The sequence below is a fragment of the Oryza glaberrima genome, chromosome 8 (genome assembly GCF_000147395.1).
Source record: "Oryza glaberrima chromosome 8, OglaRS2, whole genome shotgun sequence".
Classification (NCBI taxonomy): Eukaryota; Viridiplantae; Streptophyta; class Magnoliopsida; order Poales; family Poaceae; genus Oryza; species Oryza glaberrima.
In genome coordinates, this window is record NC_068333.1 from 11,806,187 (window position 1) to 11,831,370 (window position 25,184).

Consider the following 25,184-nt stretch of genomic DNA (forward strand, 5'->3'; position numbering starts at 1 on the left):
TATCTCCGGCTACTCCGGCTATAGCCATAGCCAGAGATTTAGAACATTGGACATGATACATGCACAGTACCAGACCTAATACCTATTAGTATGAGGTGCTACTAGGTAGTATTAAACTCGATATCTATGAGCATCAAGTGATACCACGAGATCCCATTCCACGCGTGATAGAGGGTACAGGCCCCATGGTAATACCAAATCACCGATCGTTATATATTCGCCTCTCTCTCTCACACACACACATATCCACAAGAGAGGCATGGATGGGGGCGTGTGTGCTACCGCCGCTTGGCCAGTCTAGAGGAGTCTTTGCCCCCACTGCTGAGGTTCCTCAGGAGACGTCATCAGTAGGCTCCTATGCACAGAGAAGGGATTCTCTCTCCTCTCTTCCTTCTATTCCGATGAGAAGACAAGAGGGCAGAGGCGGCGGAGGCTAACGGGCTTGGTGCGCCGCCGACGGTGACAAGAGCAAATAGTGAAGGTCGATGTACTTGGCACATTGACTATGACATCGAAAAGAAGGCGAAGGCCACTGGGCTTGGTGACATTGCTTCTTCAAGATGGCCAATATATGATGGTCATCCTCTTGGGCGGAGATACATATTTTGCTCTCCCCTTCTCTCTCTTCGTCCTTGCCGCCAGCGACAAGGTGCATAAGCTTTGGTTTTCTTCCTCCTCATGAGCAACAACACACATATCTCTATGGCTTTCTTTCCTACTGATGATACCGGAAGCATGCCAGTATCAGAACTTGATACATCATAGATGTCATCCCGTCTAGACAGGATCCCATGGTATATAGCGGTCTCCTATATTTTTTCATGGGTTTGACAGGAATATTCATACTTCAAAAGAATTGGCAGAAATATACTATCATCATGGCATAAGAATGTGATGGAATGATGATGCACGTTCTCGCATCGAGGGAACGCGGTAGTGAGCCACAATCGTGGTTAGTGACACGAAGACATTGGTCGAACAGCTATATCGGCAGCGGCGCGCGGCGGCAATTACAAGTTCACGACCCTAGCGCAAAGAGAGTTTTGTATGCATGAATGTATCACGAACAAACAAAAACCTACATTGGCCGTGTTTAGTTCCTTTTCAAAATTTCTTTGAACTATACAGACACACATTCGAAGTATTAAACGTAGACTAGTAACAAAATAAATTACAGATTCCGCCTATAAATTGTGAGACGAATTTATTAAGCCAAATTAATCCGTCATTAGAAAATATTTACTGTAGCACCACATTGTCAAATCATGGCGTAATTAGACTCAAAAGATTCGTCTCGCAATTTACATGCAAACTGTGCAATTGGTTTTTTTTGTCCACATTTAAGGCTCGTTGTATATGTCCAAACATTTGATGTGATGGGATTTTCGGAAGTTTGGAGGTAACTAAACACAGCCATTGATCTCCACTGCTCTAGTATCTCACAAACAAAGGAAGCTAAAGCTAAGCTAAAGCCTTATGCTGTGTTCGCTCATCACGGTTGGAAATCCATCTCCTCAACACGGAAAACAGAGCGATCCATTAGCACATGATTAATTAAGTATTAGTAATTTTTTAAAAAAATAGATTAATTTGATTTTTAAGCAACTTTTGTACCGTTTAGCAGTTTGAAAAGCATGCGTACGTAAAACGAGAGGGAGGGTTGGGAACTAGAGGTTCCGATCACAGCCTAACTCATGCATGCATGCGAAGCAAGCTGGCCACTTCGTTGCCCATGCAAGCAATCTCGTCTTTGCATGCTGGCGACTTTCGTGTCCCTTGGAAATGAATTCGCTAGGCATGCGACTTCGCTGACCCTAGACGCGAACTCGCCAGGGTTGCAGCTCTGTCCTACCACCAATGGTGAGTGCGCGCGAGTGGCATGTGAACTCGTCCATTTTTGCAAGGTCTCAACGGCTCAACGCAACGTCCCGGTTCGCAAGGTCTCACTCTCACCGCATCATCCCCACGTGTCGGCATGGACGACTCGTATGGAGTTGCAAATATTTTTGCAGCACGTATATTCCCAAAATAAAAACCACTGAACAATGCACTTTAAATTGAGTAATTTTAAAAAAGAATAAATTTCACAACATCCAAGGTATTGGGCCATGGCCATCCATAACATTAAACCCTAGTTATTGTGATATGTTTCAAGGAACCCATATTTCGAGGCAAAATGTTTAAAAAACATATATTTATTTAAAATACTCATATTTCATTATTATATATGATTATTTTTTTCATAAATTCACATTCGTTGACTCAAAGTACATATTCATCTTATCTAGTTTTTTTTCTCAGTTTTTCAATGAAAAAACTCAACATAATCCTAACTGATAATGACATAATAATTTGTTAAATATACACATAAATGATAACACCACGATGATCAACGGTTGTTGAAACCCGCTAACGTGAATATGTACTTAAAAAAATATCTCATTCATTCTTTTACAATTATTATAGATAAACATCTTAGTCTCAGATGGATGGATGATATAAGCCTGTAGGTGGGGCTTTATAAAACACTTTGCCCCAAAACTTGAGTTTCATGAAACAAATTGAAAACACTGAGGTTTTGAGTTATAGATGCCTAAAATTCTGGATTTTATGGAATTTGCTCTTTAGAAAACCACACATATTATAACTTATGACGCATTACGCTCAGGTATATGATTCTAAAGTTGTTAAAAACCCCACCCCCACCCTTATGAGTTTGAGCATGAAATTTACCTAAAATTCAATCTACAGTGTATATAAAATTTCAATTATTAAGTTTTTAGTTTAACTCTTCACTATTTTTGTAAAAAATGTTCTAGATATAACTTATGAGGCATTACGCTTAGGTATATGATTGTAAAGTTGTTAAAAACCCCACCCCCACCCTTATGAGTTTGAGCATGAAATTTACTTAAAATTCAATCTACAGTGTATAAAAAATTTCAATTATTAAGTTTTTAGTTTAACTCTTCACTATTTTTGTAAAAAAATGTTCTACATATACTGAAATTAATCAATATTTTAATAAATGTGAAATTTTATGTAACTTTTAGATTAAAAAACCTATAGCTATGTCCTCATAAGTATGTATGGTTTTACGAAATTTACTCTTTCAAACTTTATTCTCTCGAGGAGTAGACAGTAGCACAAAGCGCCGTCAGCCGGCTCATATGGCACTCTTCGCTACGACTATAACTTGCCAAATGGGTCGTGCCAAGCCGGGCTGACCCAATCACGACATTACTATTGTAGGCCCCGTCCTAGCAATACATGTAGCATGTGGGCCATGCCGGCACGGCCCATTCTCCCATCCCATGTCTGGGCCAGCGCCTAAGCCCATGGGCCAGCACGGCACCACCCATGGACACGGGCGGCACGGTCAGCCAGCCAGTCAGCGGTGGGGCAGGAGGACGCGAGCACGCGCAACGTGGCCACACGGGAGCGGGACGTGGCCATGTGGGAGCGGGACGGCGGGAGCGAGAGCGTGTGCCGCATGGCATCGTCAAGCGGTGGAGGGCAGGGCTGGGCAGGGAGGCGAGGAGTGCCGTACAGCGCCGCGCCCGCGCGTACAGCTCGGTGCGTCGCCACTTGCCAGCCAATACTATGGCGCCACGTGTCCTGTCCAGTGTTTGCCACGGCTAGGCCAACTAGCCAACGGCTATATTTGAGGAGTAGCCGTTGCAGCATGAAAAAAAAATAAAAATATGAAATTTCTTTTTAGCATTCTAGATCATCCAAACCTCTCAATTTATGCTTTCTTGTGCTCTTTTGTGTGCTAGTTCGTCTTTTTGTTTAGTCAAAATTTTTGTCAGAAATAAAAAATAGTGCACACCAGAGCTGTAAAGCCAAGGTGGTAACTGGTAATAAAGAAGTACACCATAATATTCATACTTCTGTATTGTTTGTATTTTATTTTAGGGTTAATTAGATCCATGCCATTGCAACTTTTACCATTTTCAGCTCTAGTCTGTCACCCTACACGCCGACGGCCCAACGTGTGAAAATGCCCCGCAGGAAGGGGCTCACGCAGAGAGCATGCATCAGTGCACCGGCAGGTCGGTATCACTGGGTGAAGAAAGGGGATGCATATGTTGGAGAAGAAGAGATGGAGGAAGAAGACAAGGGTAATTTAGTCTAAAAGTTTAAGAAAATACATTGAAAGGGTAAGTAGTGGCATATTTCAAATAACTATAGAATTATAATCGCATGCCTTCAAATAGATGAATAGTAATGGCATATTTCAAAATCGTCAAAGTTACAGTGGTATAGATTTAATTAACCCTTTATTTTTTTTATGTGAATAAATATTCTGAAATTTTGTTCACGTTGTTTTAACATTTCAAAATGGACGATCCGAACCTTCCGTCGTTCACGTTTGGTGATTTTTCGACCCTAATTACTTGTCGGGATCATTCCCACCTAGTGAGTATGATGCAACCAGGTTGGCTCCAACACCACCAGTTGTGGAGGAGCCGAGGAGGTACCGGCGGGTTTAGAAGGATTTGGTACTATGCACGGGAGTGCATCGACGAACACCAGCTCAAAGAGATCAAGAACTTCCGGTGTTTGGAAGGCAGGTAACATTCGCGAAATGTAGAATATGCAAAAAATATCTGCAAAATCAATTGGTGGAACAATACACTTGAAGCAACATGCTTAGGCTTGTGTAAAGAAGCAATGAATCCAACTATGACAGCAGCAACTGCTACTAAATCCTGATGGTACGGTTACGTACATGGGAGAACGATCCTATGGTAGCTCGAGAATCTCTTGTCCGTTTAATTGCTAGACACGATTTATCCTTGAACTTTGGTGAGAGTGCTGCATTTGAAAATTACATCAAAACTTCTCATAATCCTAGGTTTCAAGCTGTTAGTAGACAAACCACAACCCGTGATTTAAAAAATGACTATGACAAAGGTTGTGAATCACTGAAGGAATTATTTAGTACATGCAACTTTTCTGTTAGTGTCACCACAAACATATGGAGTAGTAGGGGTAAAGAGGATTACCTTAGTGTAGTTGTACATTTCATTTATGATGACTGACAAATGCAAAAAATAGTTCTTGGGCTAAGGTCAATTGATGTTGCACATACTGATGAAAATATAGTAGAGAGAATTCGAGAGGTTATTAATGAGTATAGCCTTGTAGATAACATCTTTGCTGTAACAACTAATAGTGCATCTCTTCTAGGGCCATGCAAATTCTGCAACCCTTATTTTGTGTTTATGCTAAATCATTTCTTCTGCATCATCGTTGTGCATGCCATATTATTAATCTAATTGTTAAATGTGGTTTTAAGAGAGTGAATGTACCCATCGACACCGTTCATCAAGCAATCACGTGGTTAACTGCTTCAAACCCATGGATTGCACAACGAAAAAGGTATTGTCGTGCATCGAATAAGCCCCGACGTAAGTTTATAACCGATGCGGAACATCGACGGAATGCCACTTATTATATGTTAAAGGATAATTACACACTGTTTTTCTTCAACACGTAATAGACCAACAAACAGGGACAGCCAGGCAATACCAATTGACCGTACTTGGCATATTGTCGAATTGAAAGGTTCAATCAATTTCTTGAAATATTTCATAACTGTACTCTTCTTTTATCTCAAGTATATCGTCCAGCAACTAATTTAATTTTGCATAATATTCTTGAAATTGCCACTCTGTTGAAAGAGTATGAAAATGGTGAACTTTTAATGTCCGCAGTCTCTAGTATGAAACAAAAATATCTTAAATATTGGAAAAACATCCCCCCATGTTTTACGCTTTTGCATTTATTCTTGATCCTAGGGGAAAATTACGGGGATTCCTCAATATTCTATCACTTATTGGAGATAATTAATATTGATTATTCCTATTATTCTGATGTTAAAACTAATTTTATGAGGTATTTGGGAAGTATGAATTAAAGTTTCAAGGAGTTCATTTGCAAAGACCCCCACCAGCCCCTGCAGCAGGTAAAAAAAAGCTACAGTGGAGCAGAATTTGGGGTGGCTCATCTTCTAGCCATGGTGGTGTAGTAGTTCGTCAGCAGCAAGTGGTGACGCTAGATCGCATGGTCCCGTTGAAGAGTTGTCCAACTATTTGGATAGCGACGCTATCAACCATGAATCATCAGGTTTCAGTGTACTCGATGGTTGAACGATCACAAGATATCATATCCTGTGTTTTCAAAACTAGCACGGGATGTGTTGACGGTGCCCGTATCTTCGGTATCCTCCGAATCAACCTTCAGTCTATGCGAAAGAATTATCGAGCAGCGATCATATAGAAATGCTACTAAAGTTAAATATTGGGAGCTAGGAACATGCCCAATACACTCCCCGGTGGGAGTAGTATCCTGTGCAATCGCTGTCCTCCACGAGACCGTGCGTCTCGCGGTCCCCCGCGCGCCCGCCCGCTGAGGCGCTGAGCCACTCCCGCCTCCATTTTCCGCCTGGGCCGCGCTCCCCAGCAGCCCAGCCTCACTTCGGGCCGACCGTGCCAACGGGCTGACTAGGTCCATGGGCCATTGATGGGTCCGTGCCGGCCCGCCACAGAAGCCGTGCCTAACGGGCCGGGCTGAGCCGGGCCGCCCGTTTGGCCCGGTATAGCTGCGACTGCCTCCGTCTCCGGCGTTGGCCTCTGTCTCCGCCGGTGCCGCGACGGCGTTGGCCAACCCTCGACGGCACGGCCATCTCCCATCGCAACCTCAACCACAGAGCCGCCCACCATCGATGCCGCAACCGCCTCTAGACTCTAGTTCATCTCCCACTCCGGTGAGATCTCCCTGGTGAGCTTGTTGTTCTTCTTCAGTTCTTTTCTCTCTCTGTCTCCTGTCACTTGGCAAGTGGGGAAACCCTTGTAGATCCGAAAATTTTCCCTAGTTTTTTTTTTCCTTTTCCAAACAAGCCCATGGCTCTACTCCGAGCAGCCGCCGCCGCCGACCTCCTCCGCCGCCACCGCCGCGCCCCGCTCCCACTCTTACTCTCCGCTCTCTCGCCGCCTCCACCGACCACCCCGGAATCCTGCCCCGACGGCCCCAGTCCCGTCGCCCCATACTTCGCTCCGCCTCCGCCTCCGCTATGCCGCCGCCGTCGAAGCTGGCCGCCTCCGCCTCCGCCTCCGCGCGTCTCGTCTTCCTCCTACGTCGGCAGGGGGATCCTGCTCCCCGCGACCTTCTCGATCTACTCTCCCCTCTCTACTTCCTCCTCCGCCTCCCCCGACGGCTCCCCGGATGAGGATTCCTCGCCGCCGCACCCGTCTCCCGCGGCGGCGCCTCCGTCCTCGTGGGTTGACAGGTGGCTCCCACAGGCGGCGCGCCCCTACGCCATGCTTGCCCGCCTCGACAAGCCCATCGGCACCTGGCTCCTCGCGTGGCCCTGCTTTTGGTACTATACTGTCTATAATCTACCACTGCTGCTACTAGTACACCACCACCACAGCAACCTACATGAGGCTGGAACCGTTTGTTTCTTTCTTCGTAGGTCAATCGCAATGGCGGCGATGCCGGGGGAGCTGCCTGACATGAGAATGCTGGCACTCTTCGGATGTGGAGCCGTCCTCCTCAGAGGCGCTGGATGCACGGTCAATGATCTTCTTGATCGAGACATTGATAACAAGGTGATTTGTGTTAATCGTTTCCGTTTCGTTGTACTTTCTCCTGTTAAGAGAAATGCCTTTCAGATTGTTGCAGTTTTCAAGTTAAAAAACCAATAACCATATTAAATGTCATCACCATATCACCAGTTGCTCCAAGAACAATTCAGTGGAATGGTCAACCAGGAACATAAAGCAGTTTACTCTCTGATGGGATTTCAGCATCTTGATCTTTGACAGAAAAGTATTTGTTTTCTTGTAGGTTGAGCGCACCAAAAGCAGGCCTTTTGCATCAGGCATTCTAACCCCTACACAAGGAGTGGGCTTCCTTGGATTGCAGCTTTTACTGGGATTGGGCATTCTTCTCCAACTAAATAACTATAGGTACATTGGCCTTGTTTGACTAAATAACAATAGGTGTTTTTCAAGGTTTTGTGCAGAAAATAGCACGGAGATATTTGGTGCAACACTCGAGTTTATCTTCGAAGTTTGGAATGCAAAAACTGAATATGTTTTAAGTCTAGTTTCTTATCCACTTAACAAAATACAAGCTGCTTGCATTTTATATTTCTGCAATTTCTTTTTTTGCTTATGTCAGCACATTAATATTCACCTCCATCACTGCGTTATATTTTTCGTGCAGCCGTATTCTTGGGGCATCTTCACTTCTTTTGGTCTTCTCTTATCCCTTGATGAAGAGATTCACATTTTGGGTATGCACTGAGCACATGGAAGTCATAATAATGTGAACTTATTTCACCAACGGTGATCAATTGTGTTCATTTTAATGCATTTGTTACAGCCTCAGGCGTATCTTGGCTTGACCTTTAATTGGGGAGCTTTGTTAGGATGGGCTGCCATTAAAGAAAGCTTAGATCCTGCCATCATCCTCCCATTGTATACCGCTGGTATATGCTGGACACTCGTATATGATACCATATATGCACATCAGGTACTAATGGTTTTTTTTTTTTGATGTTTTACCTTAGTGATAACATCTTAGTAGATAACGTAATTTCTTATCCAAATATATGCTAGGACAAAGAAGATGACCTCAAAGTAGGGGTCAAGTCCACAGCATTAAGGTTTGGAGATTTAACAAAACACTGGATTAGTGGCTTCGGTGTTGCATGCATTGGCAGCTTAGCACTCAGTGGCTACAGTGCTGACCTTGGTTGGTGAATGTTATCATAATGCCTTGTTTAACAAATATTTATTGGCATACATGATATTGACTGCAAACTTTACTCATGTTGGACAGCATGGCCTTACTATCCTTTTCTAGCTGCTGCATCTGCGCAGTTAGCATGGCAGATTTCAACTGTTGATTTATCTGACCGCCTGGATTGCAACAGGAAGTATGTGTTTTTACATTGAACCGAAATGTGTTCATTCTTTTGTATATCTATGAGATTATTAACTCACTTAGCTCTGTTGGTACTCTGCAGATTTGTGTCCAATAAGTGGTTTGGCGCTTTGATATTTGGTGGAGTTTTATGTGGACGACTTGTATCATGATAATTATGAGCCACGAGTTTATTATGGTTCATGGTAGTGTTTTCAGTGGAAAATTCGTAATTTTGATAGAATAGAAAGACTCTTGACAAAACTTAGGATGCGCAAACCTCCAAAGAATGGAAAGTTGATTCAAAAAGAAAGAAAGAAAGAATGGGAGTTAGGGCTTGGGTTTCCTCTGTGGCGCGCTAGTTCCAATTTCATATCATGCAGTGCAGTCTCATTTCTATTTTTATTGGATGAAAGCCCTTATCCATGTTGAGGACTGCTATGCCCTGCTTTATGCATCAAGTTGCAGAATGAACTTTTGTAAGTTATATATTCCTTATTTCTTTGGCTTTTCTCCTATACTAATACTCCCTCCGTTTCTAAATATTTGACACCGTTGACTTTTTTAAATATGTTTGACCGTTCATCTTATTAAAAAAATTTAAGTAATTATTAATTATTTTCCTATTATTTGATTCATTGTTAAATATACTTATATGTATAAGTATAGTTTTACATATTTAACAAAAGTTTTTGAACAAGACGAACGGTCAAACATGTGCTAAAAAGTCAACGGTGTCAAATATTTAGAAATAGAGGGAGTATAATATTATGGGATTAACCGTTTTCTGTTATGCAGGTTATTTCCTGAGCACTTTGTGACAATGTTCCCCATCTTCTGTTCAAAAGATAAACCAGGGAACATGATAAAATATTGATGCAGATTGTTGTGCATTTACGAGACTCTTCTGAATTCTGATGCTCCTTATTCATGACAAGGCTAATTAATTCAGTCTAACACCAAACATATTTTTACGGGACTAAGATGTAAATTGTGCCATACATTTTTTTCCCATGGATAGCAGGTGGACAGAACTATCATAATGTATTTACCGGTTATACCGATTAGTTCATTTTGTTACCACGATCTTGTTACCATGTTCGATGTGTCCCTTGCAGTCTTGTAGAGTTCTCTTGCACATTCTCTGTTTGATATGATGTTGATTTTTTAGAGAGAGAAAGATGTTGATTCAGTTGTTAGACTTGTTCTATGAGAACATGATCAGTATATGAGGTATTTTCCCAAGGCAATGTGATGTTATCCCGTATGCTGTGAAATAGGGAATAATGATGACCCCGCTTCAAGCAGAATGCTGGTTTGGTGATTTAATTTCCCCACTGTTTATTATATGACAAGCAAACTTCTCTATTTCTTTTGGCCAGATGGAAGGCTAACTTTTGTGCAATGAAGAGGGTTAGAATCCATCTGAAAAAGATGGCCAGAATAGGTAAGGAATTCCTCCTATTGATCGCCATTGCTTGAGAATGGGTTTGAAATTCCACATCTAATATTCATCATCATACCCGATGCCATAATAGAACAAACTGCTACTTATTTTGCATTATAAGTCATTTTGGGTTTTGAATAGATTCATACATAGATCCATGTATGTGTTTCAGTTCAAATTTATGTGAATATTAGTGAATCTAGACGAGGGATGAAAATACCAAATCTTCATATAATGTGAAATGGAGGGAGTACAAATTGGCGGATCACACAATCGTATGAATTCATTATTAAGGGCTCCTTTGGAATGAAGCGAAAACAAGGAATTTTGGAGGATTTGGTTCCTGAGAAAAAAAATCATATATGGTCCTTTGGAACAAAGTAAAAGCTCTCTCAAATTCCTTCAAAATTCTTATGGATTTGAACTATGAATTTTGGAGGAGTCTAGCATGAGGTTCTTCATGTTTTTCTCTCCCAATGACACAAAGTTCCAGCGTTTTTCCTATATATCATCCAAACGATAGTTTCAGAACTTTCTTCATGTTTGCGTTTGTCCTCATGTTTTTCTCTTTGTTTTAATTTGCTATAGGAATTCAATAGGTATGACACTCTTATCAATATTTTTCCTGTTCCTGTATTTTCACAATCATACATTCCAAAGGAGACCTAAGAGTTCAAAATAATATGAGTGATGCTCTGATATCCTATGTGAGCGAACACAAGGAGAATTACTCAGTAGCTATTCCGGTTGATTATTATGGCTGTTCAAATTTTCTTAAATGGTTAGACTGCGATGGACAAAAGTTTTATGCCTATGTTTAGGATTCAATATACTTTTAATACTATTTACCTGGCCGCAAGATCTGGCAAGCTTGTTTGCTACTACTAGGTAAATATACCCTGGAAACGGTAAAAATCATTTGCTATTACTGGGTAAAATATACCATGGAAACGATAAAAAAAACACATTACAAAAAAGTTCCTCAAAAAATATAAAAGAACCCCACCCCGCATGTAGTTAGTGTGATATTAGAAAATTTGAGAAAAAAAAAGTCCATTTTACTTCTCTGAACTAATTCAGAGAATCACTCAACTTCCTAACTACCCCCTCCGTCCCAAAAAAAGCCCAATCCTAGCTATGAACCTGGACACATATCTTCAGGTTCATAGCTAGAAGTTGGCTTTTTTTTGGACAGACTAGTATTTTTTTCTCATTTTACCTATAAACTATTGAAAATGATTCATTTTACTTCATAAGAACATTTCTCTTTTTTAATTGCTCTTTATTAAAGTTGTTTTTTATATGAAATTTGTTAGAGCCATATATGGCTATATTATCAAAGTTTTATTTTTAAAAATATTTTCATGGTTGTTTGTTTGAAATTTTATGTTTAAATCAGACTTAATTTTTTGTTTGTTGTGAACATATCTTATTTTGCCAAAGTGCAAAATACGGCTTATATAGAGAAAAAAATAGTAGCGTTAGGGAAGTGAAGTGAACCGTTTTTAATAGTTTGGGATATAAAATGAGAAAAAAATAGTTTAGAGGGTTAAACATTCCAATTAAATAGTTCGGGGGTAAAAGTGGAATGAATCTCAATATCTTTTTCTTCTATAAAAAGGGAATATGGAAGAAAGAGAGAGAAATTTTCTTGTATTGTAATTTTTTTTGTCTTATCCTATATATCTATAAAGTTCATCCTCACTAAGTATAGTTAATGCTAATTCTCTCTTCTCTCATGAAGCCACATCACCTCAATTGTTTTTAGCCTTTGGATGATTCATCAAGAGTGTAAATTGCATCTCTTCCCCCAAAAGGCACACCATACAACCAAACCATTTATATCCTTAGGATAATTATAAAGTTACAAAATATATAAACACATGAAAAAAAATCGTATAGTAGGTAAGAAAGAGAACTCATATCTACTATATCATCACACAATTCTCCCGCTGCAACGCGTGGAGTACCCATCTAGTTTAATATAATATTTGTGCACCATCTAAAAAAAATTGCGAGTTATGTTTTCCACTTCATATTTGCCTGTGCATTCATTTTGAAAAAACAAATGACTACTACTTTCTCCGTTTCATATTATAAGTTGTTTTGGCCTCTTCTCCCTTCTTCTAATTATCCAAAGGTTATAAATGATTGAGTTATATGGTGCAGCTTTTGGGAAGAAAAGATGCAATTTGCACCATTGATGAATTATCCAAAGGCTAACAACAATTGTTGTGATATGGCTTTTTGAGAAAATAGCACTTAAGTAACCTTAGACCCTGTTTGTTTTAGTTTAAGATTATCATAATCTAGATTATTATGAGTAATTTGAAACGAATGGATAATATATAAGCCATATTAGTATAATCTGGTAATTCCTCCAAAAGTGCTTTTTTTCCATATTATTTCACGGCTAAAGACCCACTACCCCAAGATACTTAAAAGAAATTACCCATCTCTGTCATCCAACCAAACAGATCGGACTCCTTCCCCACTCCGCGTGTGCATCTACCCCGGCCGCGTGGGCATCGGCCTCCTCCTCCCCCGGCCGCGTGCGCCACTGCCTCGTCCCCTGGTCACGCGAGCATCGGGCCCCTCCTACCTTAGCCGCGCCGTCGTCTTCCTCACCCCACGCTCTGGCTTCTCTCTGATCTGGACCGTCACTGCGCGCCGGCTCCTTCACTAGGCATTCTAGTGACGAGGAGGTGTTCAACCACTTATATTCATCTATTTGTAATATGATTGAGCGTTCTTTTGGTATTTTGAAGATGAAATGGAGAAATTTTGTTGGACATATGAGTTATCCGATGCTATATATGCATTATACATGCATGCATGGCGCTTCATAATTTTATTCAAGATAGTAAATTGAGTGGGAAGAGTTTGATCGGTGTGATAATGATGAAAACTATATGATGATGCCTTCATCTCAAGCGAATGCTAGTCAATTTGGAGACGAAGAGGGAGACACAAATATCTTGTGTGATAATATTTCCGATGTTTTATTTGCTAGGAGATAATAAGTTGGTGTTTACTCTATTATAAAAAAGTTGTCATGAATGATTTATTTATTAATACATGACATTATTTTTTTAGCTATTTTCAAAATATGTATTTGTTGTATATAGTGACAAAAAGGATGAGCAAGGCATCCAAAATAGTTGAGGACATTATAAACTTTGGCCTTTCAAACCCAGTAATCCATGCCTCCAATAGTCCAGAGAAACAAATAACTCATAGCTTATTCTACGTCAGCTTATTATAATCCAGCTTACAGCAATCTGACTCAATAATCTAGATCGCTGAAACAAACATGGTCTTAGTGGGGATAAATATGGTATTTTGACACATATATGGACCCGTGCATTAATCTATTTAAAACCCAAAATATCTTATATTGAACAAACGAGGTAGTTTTCTTCACTTACAGTGAGGGCTTTCATGATTTCACAAAGAGAAAAATGGGAATTTACAGAGTGGCCCTATTGTAGAATGTTTTATGGAATTTTAAGAACAGCCCCTGTGAATTTGTCTCTTCCCTTCCTTCCGCCCATGCCGCCGCTGTTAGTGTACGCGCCGACGCCGACGCTGCACCGCCCTCTCTTTCTCCACCGCAAAGACCACCACCGTGCCACTCGCCCACCACACCGTCACCTCGACCGTCCAGCCCTAGCCGCGCCGCCTCCTTCATTCTCTCATCTCCGCGCGCCGCCTCCGCTTTGCTGCCGCGCTCTCTTGCGATGTGCCTACTAACCTCTACATCACACCCAATCTCGTCTATCGGCTACCGCAACATCCTGCATTCCTGCTCAAGGGGCTTGTTGGCATCGGTGACCTGGATGCTGCCCTCAAGGTACTCGATGAAATGCCTGGCCTGGGGATCGCCCCAGATGCCGTCACCTACACCACGGTTCTTGCTGTCCACTGTGGGAAAGGGGGATCTTGAGTGTGCACAAAATCTTTATGATGATATAGTTGCGAGTGACTGTAGACCAGATGCTACGATGCACACTCTGCTCATTGGCAGTTACTGCCAGTGCGGAATGCTCCAACATGCAGCCAAAATTATGGATGTGGCCAGGTTACAACCGAATGAGGTCACAAAATCTGCTGAGGCACGCAAATAAGTGAGGTGCTAAAGTTGTTGATGTGCTATGCCAAGGTGGAAAAGTAAATGAGCCATATGAAATGAGGAGATGGATGGTACAGAAGAACGTGCCACCAGATAATGTGGTCACAAGCACATTGATCTATTGGTTGGGCAAGAATGGAATGGTTTGCAAGGAAAGGAACCTGGTTGATGAACTCGAGAGGGGTTTCAAACCGAGTCTGTTAACGTAGAATTCACTTATTTGAGGATTATGTGAAAATGTGGAGTTATAGGAGGCTGGGCGGGTGTGTAATGTGATGGTTGAATGAGGATATGGACCAAATGCAACGACTTATGATGTATTGATAAAGGGATTATGCAAAACGGGGAAGCCAAATGAAGGGGCTGCAGTTTTTGAGATGGTGACCAGAGGATGCAGTCCAAGCAAAGCTTCTTTTGCAAATTTTGGTTGATAGCTTTTCTGACTCAATAGTCAATACATAAAGATATCGTTAGCAAAATTCTTGAAATTGTAGTTTTAAGTTGACGGGATTTCTTGGATGATGATTCTTGGAATATTTTTATCAGGAAGGTAAATACAACTAATATTTGGGACAAGCATCTCAATTTAGTGTTAGATATGTAATCATGTGATGCAGAGAAATTTAATTAAGGAATTCAGTAGTAGTGTTCTTCTAGAGATTAATCAGGATATTGTGGTTCTTTGAGCTTGCTATTTCTGGGATGTGCAGATCAGATAGGAATGCATTTGGATAAATTGAAGAATGTACACTATCACATCGGTAAGCATTCTAGACCATGCCTTTTAATGATAAAGCATCATCGACTTTCTTTGTTCATATTTCTACTTGACAATATAGCTGTTTATTCCTTTGACAGTTGATGATGAATTCATGTAATCCTTAACATGACATTGTTTTCTCAGCATGACTTATTGACATGTTCATCTAAAACTCAGTCTCTCCCATGCTGATCTATTATTTAAAATTCTCCTCTGTGGTTGTGCATATGATGCCTTTACTTTACATGCTTTGTGATTCATTTTTATGTGACCAATTTAATGCACCTTATTACTTATTATAGTTACAACCTCTTGATAAAAGTTAAACCGAATAACTAAGAGTTCATCATTCAGGGTTAGATGGATTTGAGGTGAAAACGTATCTCAAAACGTCCTCTAAGGTACTGCTTATCTTGAATCTGTCAAATGCTTGGAATTTCACTATATTAACTTTAGTGTTTAAAAGGGGACTCTTAGAATTAATGCTTTAAGTTAGTGCTCACTACACTGGATAGATTGGGACTGGCCCACCATTTTCACAAAAAAATTATTCAATCACATGTGTTATTCACCAGCTTTCTCATAAAGTTCAAATCCATGGCTAGATGACTGTGACGTGACTATCCCCAACACAACCAAGAAAATGATCTTGGTAGAAATTTGTGCTCACATTCAATGAGAAATGTTCTCACTATTATACAAACTGAAGTACATTTAGAACTTCAGATATAAGTTTTGTTGATGATGATATAGATGGTCAGAAAACTACATACAACATCTAGTGCTCCTAAGTGCAACTGAGATACCATATCCAATCCCTTAAGTAGCGGAAAATTTACAATAACAAAAGGCAATAACAACCACAATCAGGGTTTCCCTTACCACTGGTTACTGTGGTAACCAGGCTTACCACCAGGGCACAGTAACGGTAAAGGCCCGGTATCCCTACCACGTTAAAAAGTATTTTTTTTTAAAAAAATAAAATTTGGTAAATTTTGTCCAGTTTTTCTCAGTTTATCGCGGTTACCAGGCGGTAAATGGTAAGGGAAACCCTGATAGCAAACTCTTCCTACAGATGCATATACTCTTGAAAGTGCATCTACTAAGGTAGTTAGCTGTATACAAATCCATCTCAATCAAGCTGACATTCTATGTACCCCTGTTCCAAAATGGTTTCTTTAAATGTGAGTTCCAAGGTGGATACTATTGAATACAACACATTGGATAAGATGACAAGAGAAACAAGTCATAGTATTTTCATGTTGTTATTTGTGCTACGGTTAAGTTCCACCGAGTACAATGACTTTGAGCCTGGTTCACTTAACACAACTTACCAGCTAAATAGTGACTTCAAAATTTATTGATATGGCAATCTGGACTAGAGACATGCATTGGCAATGATTATCTATTGCACTGGAATCAAATAACTATACAGGCTGAACCCTTTGCATTTGCTCATGCCTTTTTACATGGTAGAAGTCTTCCACTCTAAGAGATGGGACTGGGTATATGAAGTCATGAATGTCTGTTGAATAACTGCTCATGCAGTACCTCTGTCTACATGATTAGAGTAGGGTATCTATCTCTTTGCTACATATTCCCGATATATTTAAGATATGGGCATATCCTTCAGTTCATCCTTAATTATATGATATCTGATTTAATTATGCAATTGAGACTTGTATTATTTGCTTCTTCCTTGAGACCTTGATTCAAAATAATATTTCCATGGTGTATGATTGACCTATGCTTTTTCAAAATGCAAAGCTTTAGAGTCCACTTCTTTCCTTTGAGCTGATTTAGACTCCGTATGAATTAAATAATTCTGCAATTTACAATTTATTTCATCTTTCTTGACTAAATTAAATGATATTTTCATGGTATCAGCTGTTTCATTGCTAGGAGCTTGTGCAGTTGCAGTTGAAGAGAAACGTACAGCGGGAAACAATTCTTCATATATAGCCAGATGTATTTGTGAATTTTGACCAACCTTGGAGATTCCCAGTGTCAAGCGGATGGTTATTATTCACAAAAGAGGCGTATTGCCAAATGCTTACGTTGTTGTAAGAGCACTGAGTTGTCAGTAAACTTACTATTTGTTTTTGGAAAAAGAGATCCTCTACTTATAACTCTTTGAGTTGGCACGTTGCCATGCAAGGTAGGAAGACTGCAATCAACAAGAAGCATGTTTGCTGGAAACTTTATCAGTGCTGACACCGAACTTGATATCATAGTGTTTTATGCAGTACATTTCTACATTATGGTTTGGTCACTTTTTCAAATCGACAGCAATATCAGTTCTACAGCATGGTTAGTTACAGTGCACTTATTTATGGTTGCTGGTACAAACTATAGAGGGGTTTGGTCGAAAATGCTGATTCTCCAATCTTCACAACCAAGCCTTTTCGGTTGCATATGTCCTTTGTCATCTTTTCAGCAGCTTCGTTTGAACTGATTTGTCCAATGTGACTACATGCCAACTAGCATGCCATATTGTCTAGTAAATATTTATATTTGAAATCAGAAATGGAACATAAAGGGACACATTTGCTTTTCAAAGGTATTTGTTCTATTAAGTGATTTAACTTATCTAACACTCAGGTGCAAATAATCCTACAGTTGGCAATTTTCCGTGATGCTGTGAAGTACAAGTACATGAAGATATGAAATTCTCTGGTAAGCAATGTGACTGAAAAGAATGCAAGGAATGCAATTGTTGTCACCATGATCTCTTCGTTTGTAGGATGCTCCTCTGTGTCAGATGATGAGAACTCCCTTGGACTAGAATCAGAACTGGAACCTGCTGTTACATTCAAAGACAACAGTGGATCTCCCAGAAAAGATTGCTCATCAAAGGTGGAGAGCTGCCCACTGCTTGGAACATTCCCTGAGAGAAGCGGATTGTATGACAAATTGAACCTACTCAGTTTAGTGAGTTGGTTAAGGTTTGATGGGAGTGCACCAGAGAAGTTATTACTTGACAGATCAAGGCTTTCAAGTGTTACCATATGACCAATCTCAGAGGGAATTTCACCAGAAATAAAATTGCTTGAGATATTCAAAGCAACAAGTTGAAGATGACCAATCTCTGCTGGTAGGTGTCCAGAGAGTCGGTTTCCATCAAGAAGGAGCAAACTGAAGTTCTTCATTGTACCAATAGCAGATGGTATCTCTCCAGACAGCAGATTTCCTGACAACTGAACATATCCTAATGCTGTTCGCAGTGGTGAAGATATTGGAAGTACGTCATACCCCATGGCGAGTCGATTCCATATGGTTTGGCAGTTCTTCTGAGACATCATCAGGGACTGAACAAAGTTGAATTCTGGATAACTTGATGGAAGCCACTCTACAGCGACACATTTGCTGGTGATAGATTCCAAAAGTTCTGGGTTCTTTCGATTCTCCATGAATGTTGGGCTTGGATTGCTCCCTATATTTGCCATCTCTGGTGGGATTTGCCCCATTAGCTGGTTTCCAGCAAGGTTAAGCCAAACTAAGCTGGTACAATTTCCTATCTCCCTTGGGATCTCACCTGAAATTTGGTTCCCAGCAAGTATCAAAAGGAGAAGTGATGATAGGTTACCAATGTCTGGTGGAATCTCACCAGAAAGACTGTTGAAGGACAAGTCCAATACTTGGAGCCTGAGAAGCTGACCATATGTTGGTGGTATTTTACCAGAGAAGTTGTTTTCAGCAAGCATGAGAACCTTGAGATTCTTCATGCTGCTGATTTCACTGGGTAAATCACCGGAGAATTGGTTGTAGCATAGGTCAAGCACAATTAGATTCGGCAACTGGAGAATCCCGGATGAGGTAATGCCACCAGTATAGTTGTTCTCTTGGAGTAACAGACTCCTCATGCATGTTAGTTTCCCAAAGACATCCTGCACCTCTCCACCAAAATTGTTGTCACTGATGTCCAAATATTTCAGGTTGGTACAGTTTGTCAGCTCCATTGGAATAATTCCATCAAAGCTGTTGCTTGCAAGGACCAGCTCCTCAAGCCGTGCAATCGAACCAATTCCTGGTGGTATAGATCCATAAAAGCTGTTTTCCCATAGTGAAAGGAATTTCATGTTAGAGCAATTGCCAATGGAACTTGGAAAGCTACCATGCAATGAGTTGATAGCAATGTTCAGTGAGCGCAATTTGCACCCTTCTGTGAACATGCCAGGAGAAATTCTCCCTGTGAGGTTGTTGTTGTTGGCCTTGAACTGTCTAAGCCTTTCAATGCCTGGCCAGACCATGCCGGTGAAGCCGTTCCAGCTGAGATCAACATGCTTGAGCTTTGGGCAGCCGTCAAATAGTTTATCTATCCTGCCTGTGAAGCTGTTGCTGGAGACACTGAGGAAAGTGAGGTTGCCGCATATTCCCGGGAAGTTTCTGTCTATCCTTCCCTGAAACCGATTTTGGGATACGTCTAGTGTCTGAAGGTTGGTCAGGCTGGACAAATCAAGGATGCCACCAATGAGGTTGTTGGATATGTTGAGGTGCTGGAGACTCTGGCATTGTTTGAGATCATCCTGGAGTTCACCAGTGATGCTGTTTGATGAAAGGTTTAGGTGGGTAAGCCGCATGATGCGTGAGAAGTTTCTGAATAATGGACCTGCGATGTTTGAGTTCGAAAGATCGAGGGAATTCACATGCCCGGCATCATCACACCCAACACCTTTCCAATGGCACGGCGAGGCCTCTGACTCCGACCAGCTGACGTAAGCGCCGTGGTTTATCGGGTTTTGCACCTGCAGGAAGTTCTTGAGCTGAACAAGAACTTCCTTATCGCTTTGCCCATGAATCATCTGAGCTGTGTAGCAGGTCAGAGGGGCAGCATCAAGCTCACAGGCAATTTCAGAAAGAGAAAAATGGTGATGATAATAATGGTGAACATGTGTTGCAGCCAGCATACGTACCTATAAGAAGTGCTTGGAGAATGGCAGCGAGCATCTGGTAAAACATGGTCTTGTTCTCAGCGTTATGCACTCTGCACTCTTCTAGTCCTCTATTGGTGTCAACTTTAAATAATTCCGTCATATAAATAGCTGAAGCTGTTATAAAATGCAGTATTGACTGGCTCACATGAATTTCAAACATACATTGAGGCCAGTTGATCTGTTTAAATTAGGGAATTAGTGCAGTTCCATACAGTTTTTTATAAATCGTAGGCCTTGTTCAGAAATTAGGTGTGAGTTAGTTGAACTCGGCCAAACTTTGCCAGGGACTCCAATCATAATCATGGCAGTCCTTTTTGCCTATCGAGTCCGTTTCTTTTGACTCCGACTTGTCTATACCTCCATCAAGTCGTCGACGTTGCTCGCCGCAAAATGCCATGTACTGAGTTGACTACAAGGTCCAATGCCTCCATCAAGGCCGTCACCAAGAGGTCGAGGCCGTCTTATACTACTTTATTATAAACATTTTATTTTAACTTTATAAGCTTAATCAATCACATCATTTTCTATCAATCTTAATTTGTGTTAAAACTCGTTCTTGGTGAGCAGTAAAAGGAGGATCACGGTACGGATGGCAAATGTCAAGCATCATCATTTTGCTTATACAGTTATGCTTATACTTATTAGCCAAAATTTAAATTTTAAAATTTAGAGTTTGGGGTTTTCTCATTGTAATTTATTTTTTATTCTTTGCTTTTAGATTATTAAGAACACGTAGATAAAAGTTTTATTCATAAATTATTTTTTATTTGTAAATATATCGTTTTGCTTTTTTCTTCGATATGCCAAACGTTGGGGCTAGTCATCTTAACTGCTCAGGCTGTGTTAGTTTTGGGTGGATGGGAACAAAACTCCTCCACACGAAAAAGGAGTAGTCTATTGACACGTGATTAAATAAGTATTAGCTATTTTTTTAAAAAAATGGATCATTATGATATTTTAAGCAACTTTTGTATAGAAACAAGGGAGAGGAGTTGGGACTAGGAGCAAAGAACACAGCCTCAGTCATCATGGTGATCAGATAAGCCGGTAGGAATCTAGAAATTGCTTGGTAAACAGGTAATAAAATCAAACTGAAATGTATTTTTTTTATAAAATTTGTTTGAATTTTACCGTTCATCCATAACCAAAGTGGTAATTATTGTTACACATGCACATACACAAATATACAAGCAATACAACACTTTTACGAATTTGTCTCCTAACACATATTAGAAAAGAGAGATCCTAGAGGTATATCTTGATTTTATGGATTTGAACTTATTACCTACAACTCACTATCACATGACCAGCTTTTCCCATAAAGTTCAACAAGTTGATTTTAATTTTTCTTATAGTTTGATTTCGTAATTAGTTTTTAGTTGTTTTTGTCACCTGCGTTGCCTAGATCTTATTTTATCACTAGTAAAGAGACGAATAAAATATCTACCCAAAATTGAGCTTCACCGTATAAGAAAAGGTCGAATCTACCGTGCACTCTGTTCAGATTGACTTTGCTAGCTACTCGAAGTTCAAACTCTCGGACTCCTGTTCATCTGCATCTTGATTTTTAAAAAAATTTCATCGTAGTTTGTTTTTCAGAACTCAATTTAAATCGCTAAGTTTTATCGTATAAATCTTTTTTATTTGATTAGTTTGTATTTCCTACGATTTATCAAACAATCAGAGCCGCTAGCTCGCTGGATCGAACTGTCAGGTCCTTTGCTCCAGAAATGCAGCTGAGGCATGAGAAGTAGAACATCCACCACGGAAAAAAGGCGGCCGCATACAATTACCCATCCTTTGACCAACAAAAGATGCGGCGGAATTGAGGGCTGCCTCATTGCGTATATGCACTACAATGACGCAGGCAAACTAGACTTTCGTACTTGGGAGTTCACACCGTGTCCAAGGCTCCAACCTCAAGTTACTCATTTCTTTAAAAAAAATTACCTTCTAAGGGCTAGTTTAATTCGTGAAAAGAAATTTTTTTTTGCTACATCAGGTATTTGATAGGGTATCGGAAGGGGTTTTTGGACACGAATGAAAAAAACTAATTTCATAACCGTGAGACGAATCTTTTGAGCCTAATTAATCCATTATTAGCACATGTGGATTACTGTAGCACTTATGGCTAATCATGGACTAATTAGACTCAAAAGATTCGTCTCGCGATTTTCCCCCTAACTGTACAATTAATTTTTTTAATATATATTTAATGCTTCATATATGTGTTCAAAGATTCGATGTGATGTTTTTGAGAAGAAAATTTGAGAAACTAAACCAGGCCTAACTATGTAGTAAGAAGTTGGTTTTTATTAGTAGACATCAGGTTAGAACGTTTTTTTTATATAACAATAACTTTTATTTGTATCACTTTTTTTTTGATTCGGCTCGCATTATAATTTATAAATACTACATTATGTAGCCAACATATCCATATGAGCACGTTATAAAGGATCCTTGCAATGTGAGATATTTAACCATTTGCCATATTTAGATGTAGCAAATAACTTTTTGCCACTGGACCCACATGTCATTGAGATAGGGGTGGCAAATAGTTATTTGCCAAATTTAAAAGTGGCAAATAGTTAAAAGCCCCTTGCAATGTAGTCTCTCCGTTTCACAATGTAAGCCATTCTAGTATTTTCCACATTCATATATCTAGATTCATTAACATCATTATAAATGTGAAAAATGCTAGAATGGCTTACATTGTGAAAGTATCTAGATTCATTAACATCAATATGAATATGAGAAATGTTAGAATGGCTTACCCTGTGAAACGGAGGGAGTACTAGCTTGCATATCGGTTGCTAATTAATCTACACGCTTGCAATGCGCTAGGATGAGTGAATATTTTTAATGATAAATATTCGCATGTTTCTCTCTCCATTTATCCCAAAAAAATAATTAAATAATGACAATGGTATCCTCAATAAATTACCAAGTTTTTAATCTATCCTCAGGGTATATATGTTCTTCTGATGGCCAATTGGCCATCACCAAAGACCATAAAATTTAGATGCGTAGTAGCAATTTTTGCATAGAATTTATTAGGAAGAACTGAGAGTATAACCAATTTTACAGAGAAGCCTCTTAAATAAAATAGGTAAAATACATAAGTGTATATTTATGCAGTGAAGGACAAAACAAAGTTTGGAAAAAGCAATCAGATCCTCTACACGACTACACCAATTGCTACAAGGCTTACCAGGAATCTGGGCCTAGCTAGAGTGAGGCCCAATAAGAGAGGAATTTAGTAAGTCCACAATTTCGAGAACCTGTTTCATTCCATGCATGTTATAACTGATTGGAATAAGTTCAACTGAGGTCCCTTAACTTGTCAACGAATCCGATTTTTGTACTTCAACCGAAAAACCAGATAGAACGGGTCCCTGAACTATCAAAACCAGTGTAGATGAGATCCCTCGGTGGTTTTGATAGTGGTTTTGGCTGACGTGGCGTCTACGTGGCTTATTTGACTTGGTGTTCATCTGATGTGGTATTGACGTGGCGCTTATGTGGCAATCCGATCCAGAAAAATAATAAACTTCATGGGACCCACATGTCAGTTTCACACATAAATTAAAAAAAATGATGGGGCCCACATGTCAAATGAAAAAAGATGGTGGGACCTACGTGGGCCCCACAAGTCCCTCTCGGCTGTCCCTCTTCTTCCTCTCGGCTCTCCCTCATCCTCATGGCGGAGCGGTGGCGGTAGGCCGCAGGCGAGCGGAGGGCGGGCAGAGCGGCAGGCCGCGGGCAGTGGAGAGGTGGCTGGGGGAGGAGGAGGCAGAGGAGAAGGTCGCCGGCGAGCGCGACGGAGCATATTAGTTGATTAGTCGCCGCCGCCGGAAAGCATGATTAGTTGATTACCCATCCCTACATCCAGTCCCTGCCGTCGCTGATGCTGCTGTTGTTGTGGAAGTCCTACATAACTTGGTTCAAGGGTTGATCGGGGAAGAAGTAGTGAAGGAAAGGCAGGAAGGCCAACAAGCCAACAAGGTTGCTTCTGCTCCTGCTCCTACCATTACCAAGGACCAAAACTCAAAGTGCCGCGCTGCAACGGAAAAAAAAAAAAAACTGTTTCTGCTTCTCCATCAAGCCTGCCGCCGCGCGTGGCCTCGGCAGCGTGCGGCTCCGTCCGTCGCGGCAACCCCAATGCATCTCTGAGCGCGTGCTTCGCCATGCGGTGCCCACACCGTCGTGCACGCGGGTAGCTATCCGCCGCAAACTGCATTGAGCTCCATGGCGGCAGTGCTGCCTAGCCGAGCTCCCGCATCATTTTGCGCCACCGCAGCCTCCCGAGCTCCCGTCGATGTGCTAGCATGGTGGAGAGGAGGCTGGGGCCCAAGCCAATGGTCGCCGCCTTCTCGCTTCCCAGCTGCGACCGTCTCCCCCATGGCCGTCGCAGATCGACGGCCACCAAACGTAGCCGCGGAGCGTGCCGGCCAGCACGCCGTCGAGGCGCCCCGTGCTTGAGAGCACCCAGTGGTACACTGACAACAACAACAGAAACGATGTGGGTCAAGATATGTCGGAAAGAGAGGAGCCAACACTCCGGAGCGGCACGTAAGCACCACGTCAATGCCACGTAAGCACCACGTCAATGCCACGTCAGATGAAGACCAAGTTAAATTAGCCACGTAGGCGGCACGTCAGTCAAAACCGTCGAGGGACCTCATCAGCACCGGTTTTGATAGTTGAGAGACCCGTTGTACCTGGTTTTCCGGTTGAAGGACGAAAATCGGATTCGTTGACAAGTTAAGGGACCTTAGATGAACTTATTCCGAGAAAAAATGGAGGGAAAAGAAAAAAGAGAATGGAATGGGCCAAATGAGGAGTTTTTGGCCCAAATTGAATAGAGAATTTTGGTAATTTTATATGAAGGGAATTGAATAGAATGCAAAGGAGATAAAATCTAAAGAAAGTTATTTGGGGACTTTGGTCAAGGAATTTAAAGGAGATGGA

The 25,184-nt window shown here is 40.9% G+C and overlaps 2 protein-coding genes and 1 pseudogene across 3 annotated transcripts; 2 read left to right on the top strand and 1 right to left on the bottom strand.

Annotated features, from left to right (window-relative positions):
- Window positions 1-6,661: 6,661 nt before the first annotated feature.
- On the top strand, window positions 6,662-9,286 carry LOC127781153 (4-hydroxybenzoate polyprenyltransferase, mitochondrial-like). 2 transcript variants are annotated; one of them, XM_052308063.1, is made up of 8 exons: window positions 6,662-7,387; window positions 7,484-7,619; window positions 7,858-7,979; window positions 8,239-8,308; window positions 8,398-8,547; window positions 8,634-8,769; window positions 8,857-8,953; window positions 9,044-9,286. In XM_052308063.1, the coding sequence occupies exons 1-8, from the start codon at window positions 6,912-6,914 to the stop codon at window positions 9,111-9,113; spliced, it is 1,257 nt and encodes a 418-aa protein (XP_052164023.1). In that variant the 5' UTR covers window positions 6,662-6,911; the 3' UTR covers window positions 9,114-9,286. The 2 variants fall into 2 exon arrangements, with proteins under 2 accessions (XP_052164023.1, XP_052164024.1); XM_052308064.1 differs by having other exon boundaries at window positions 6,662-6,789.
- A 4,653-nt stretch (window positions 9,287-13,939) lies between these two features.
- LOC127783040 (pentatricopeptide repeat-containing protein At5g16420, mitochondrial-like) lies at window positions 13,940-17,290 on the top strand (annotated as a pseudogene).
- On the bottom strand, window positions 15,274-20,373 carry LOC127782930 (probable LRR receptor-like serine/threonine-protein kinase At1g74360). The gene is made up of 2 exons (XM_052310211.1): window positions 20,193-20,373; window positions 15,274-20,086 (listed from the first exon to the last, which is right to left on the bottom strand). The coding sequence occupies exons 1-2, from the start codon at window positions 20,371-20,373 to the stop codon at window positions 17,877-17,879; spliced, it is 2,391 nt and encodes a 796-aa protein (XP_052166171.1). The 3' UTR covers window positions 15,274-17,876.
- Window positions 20,374-25,184: the final 4,811 nt, after the last annotated feature.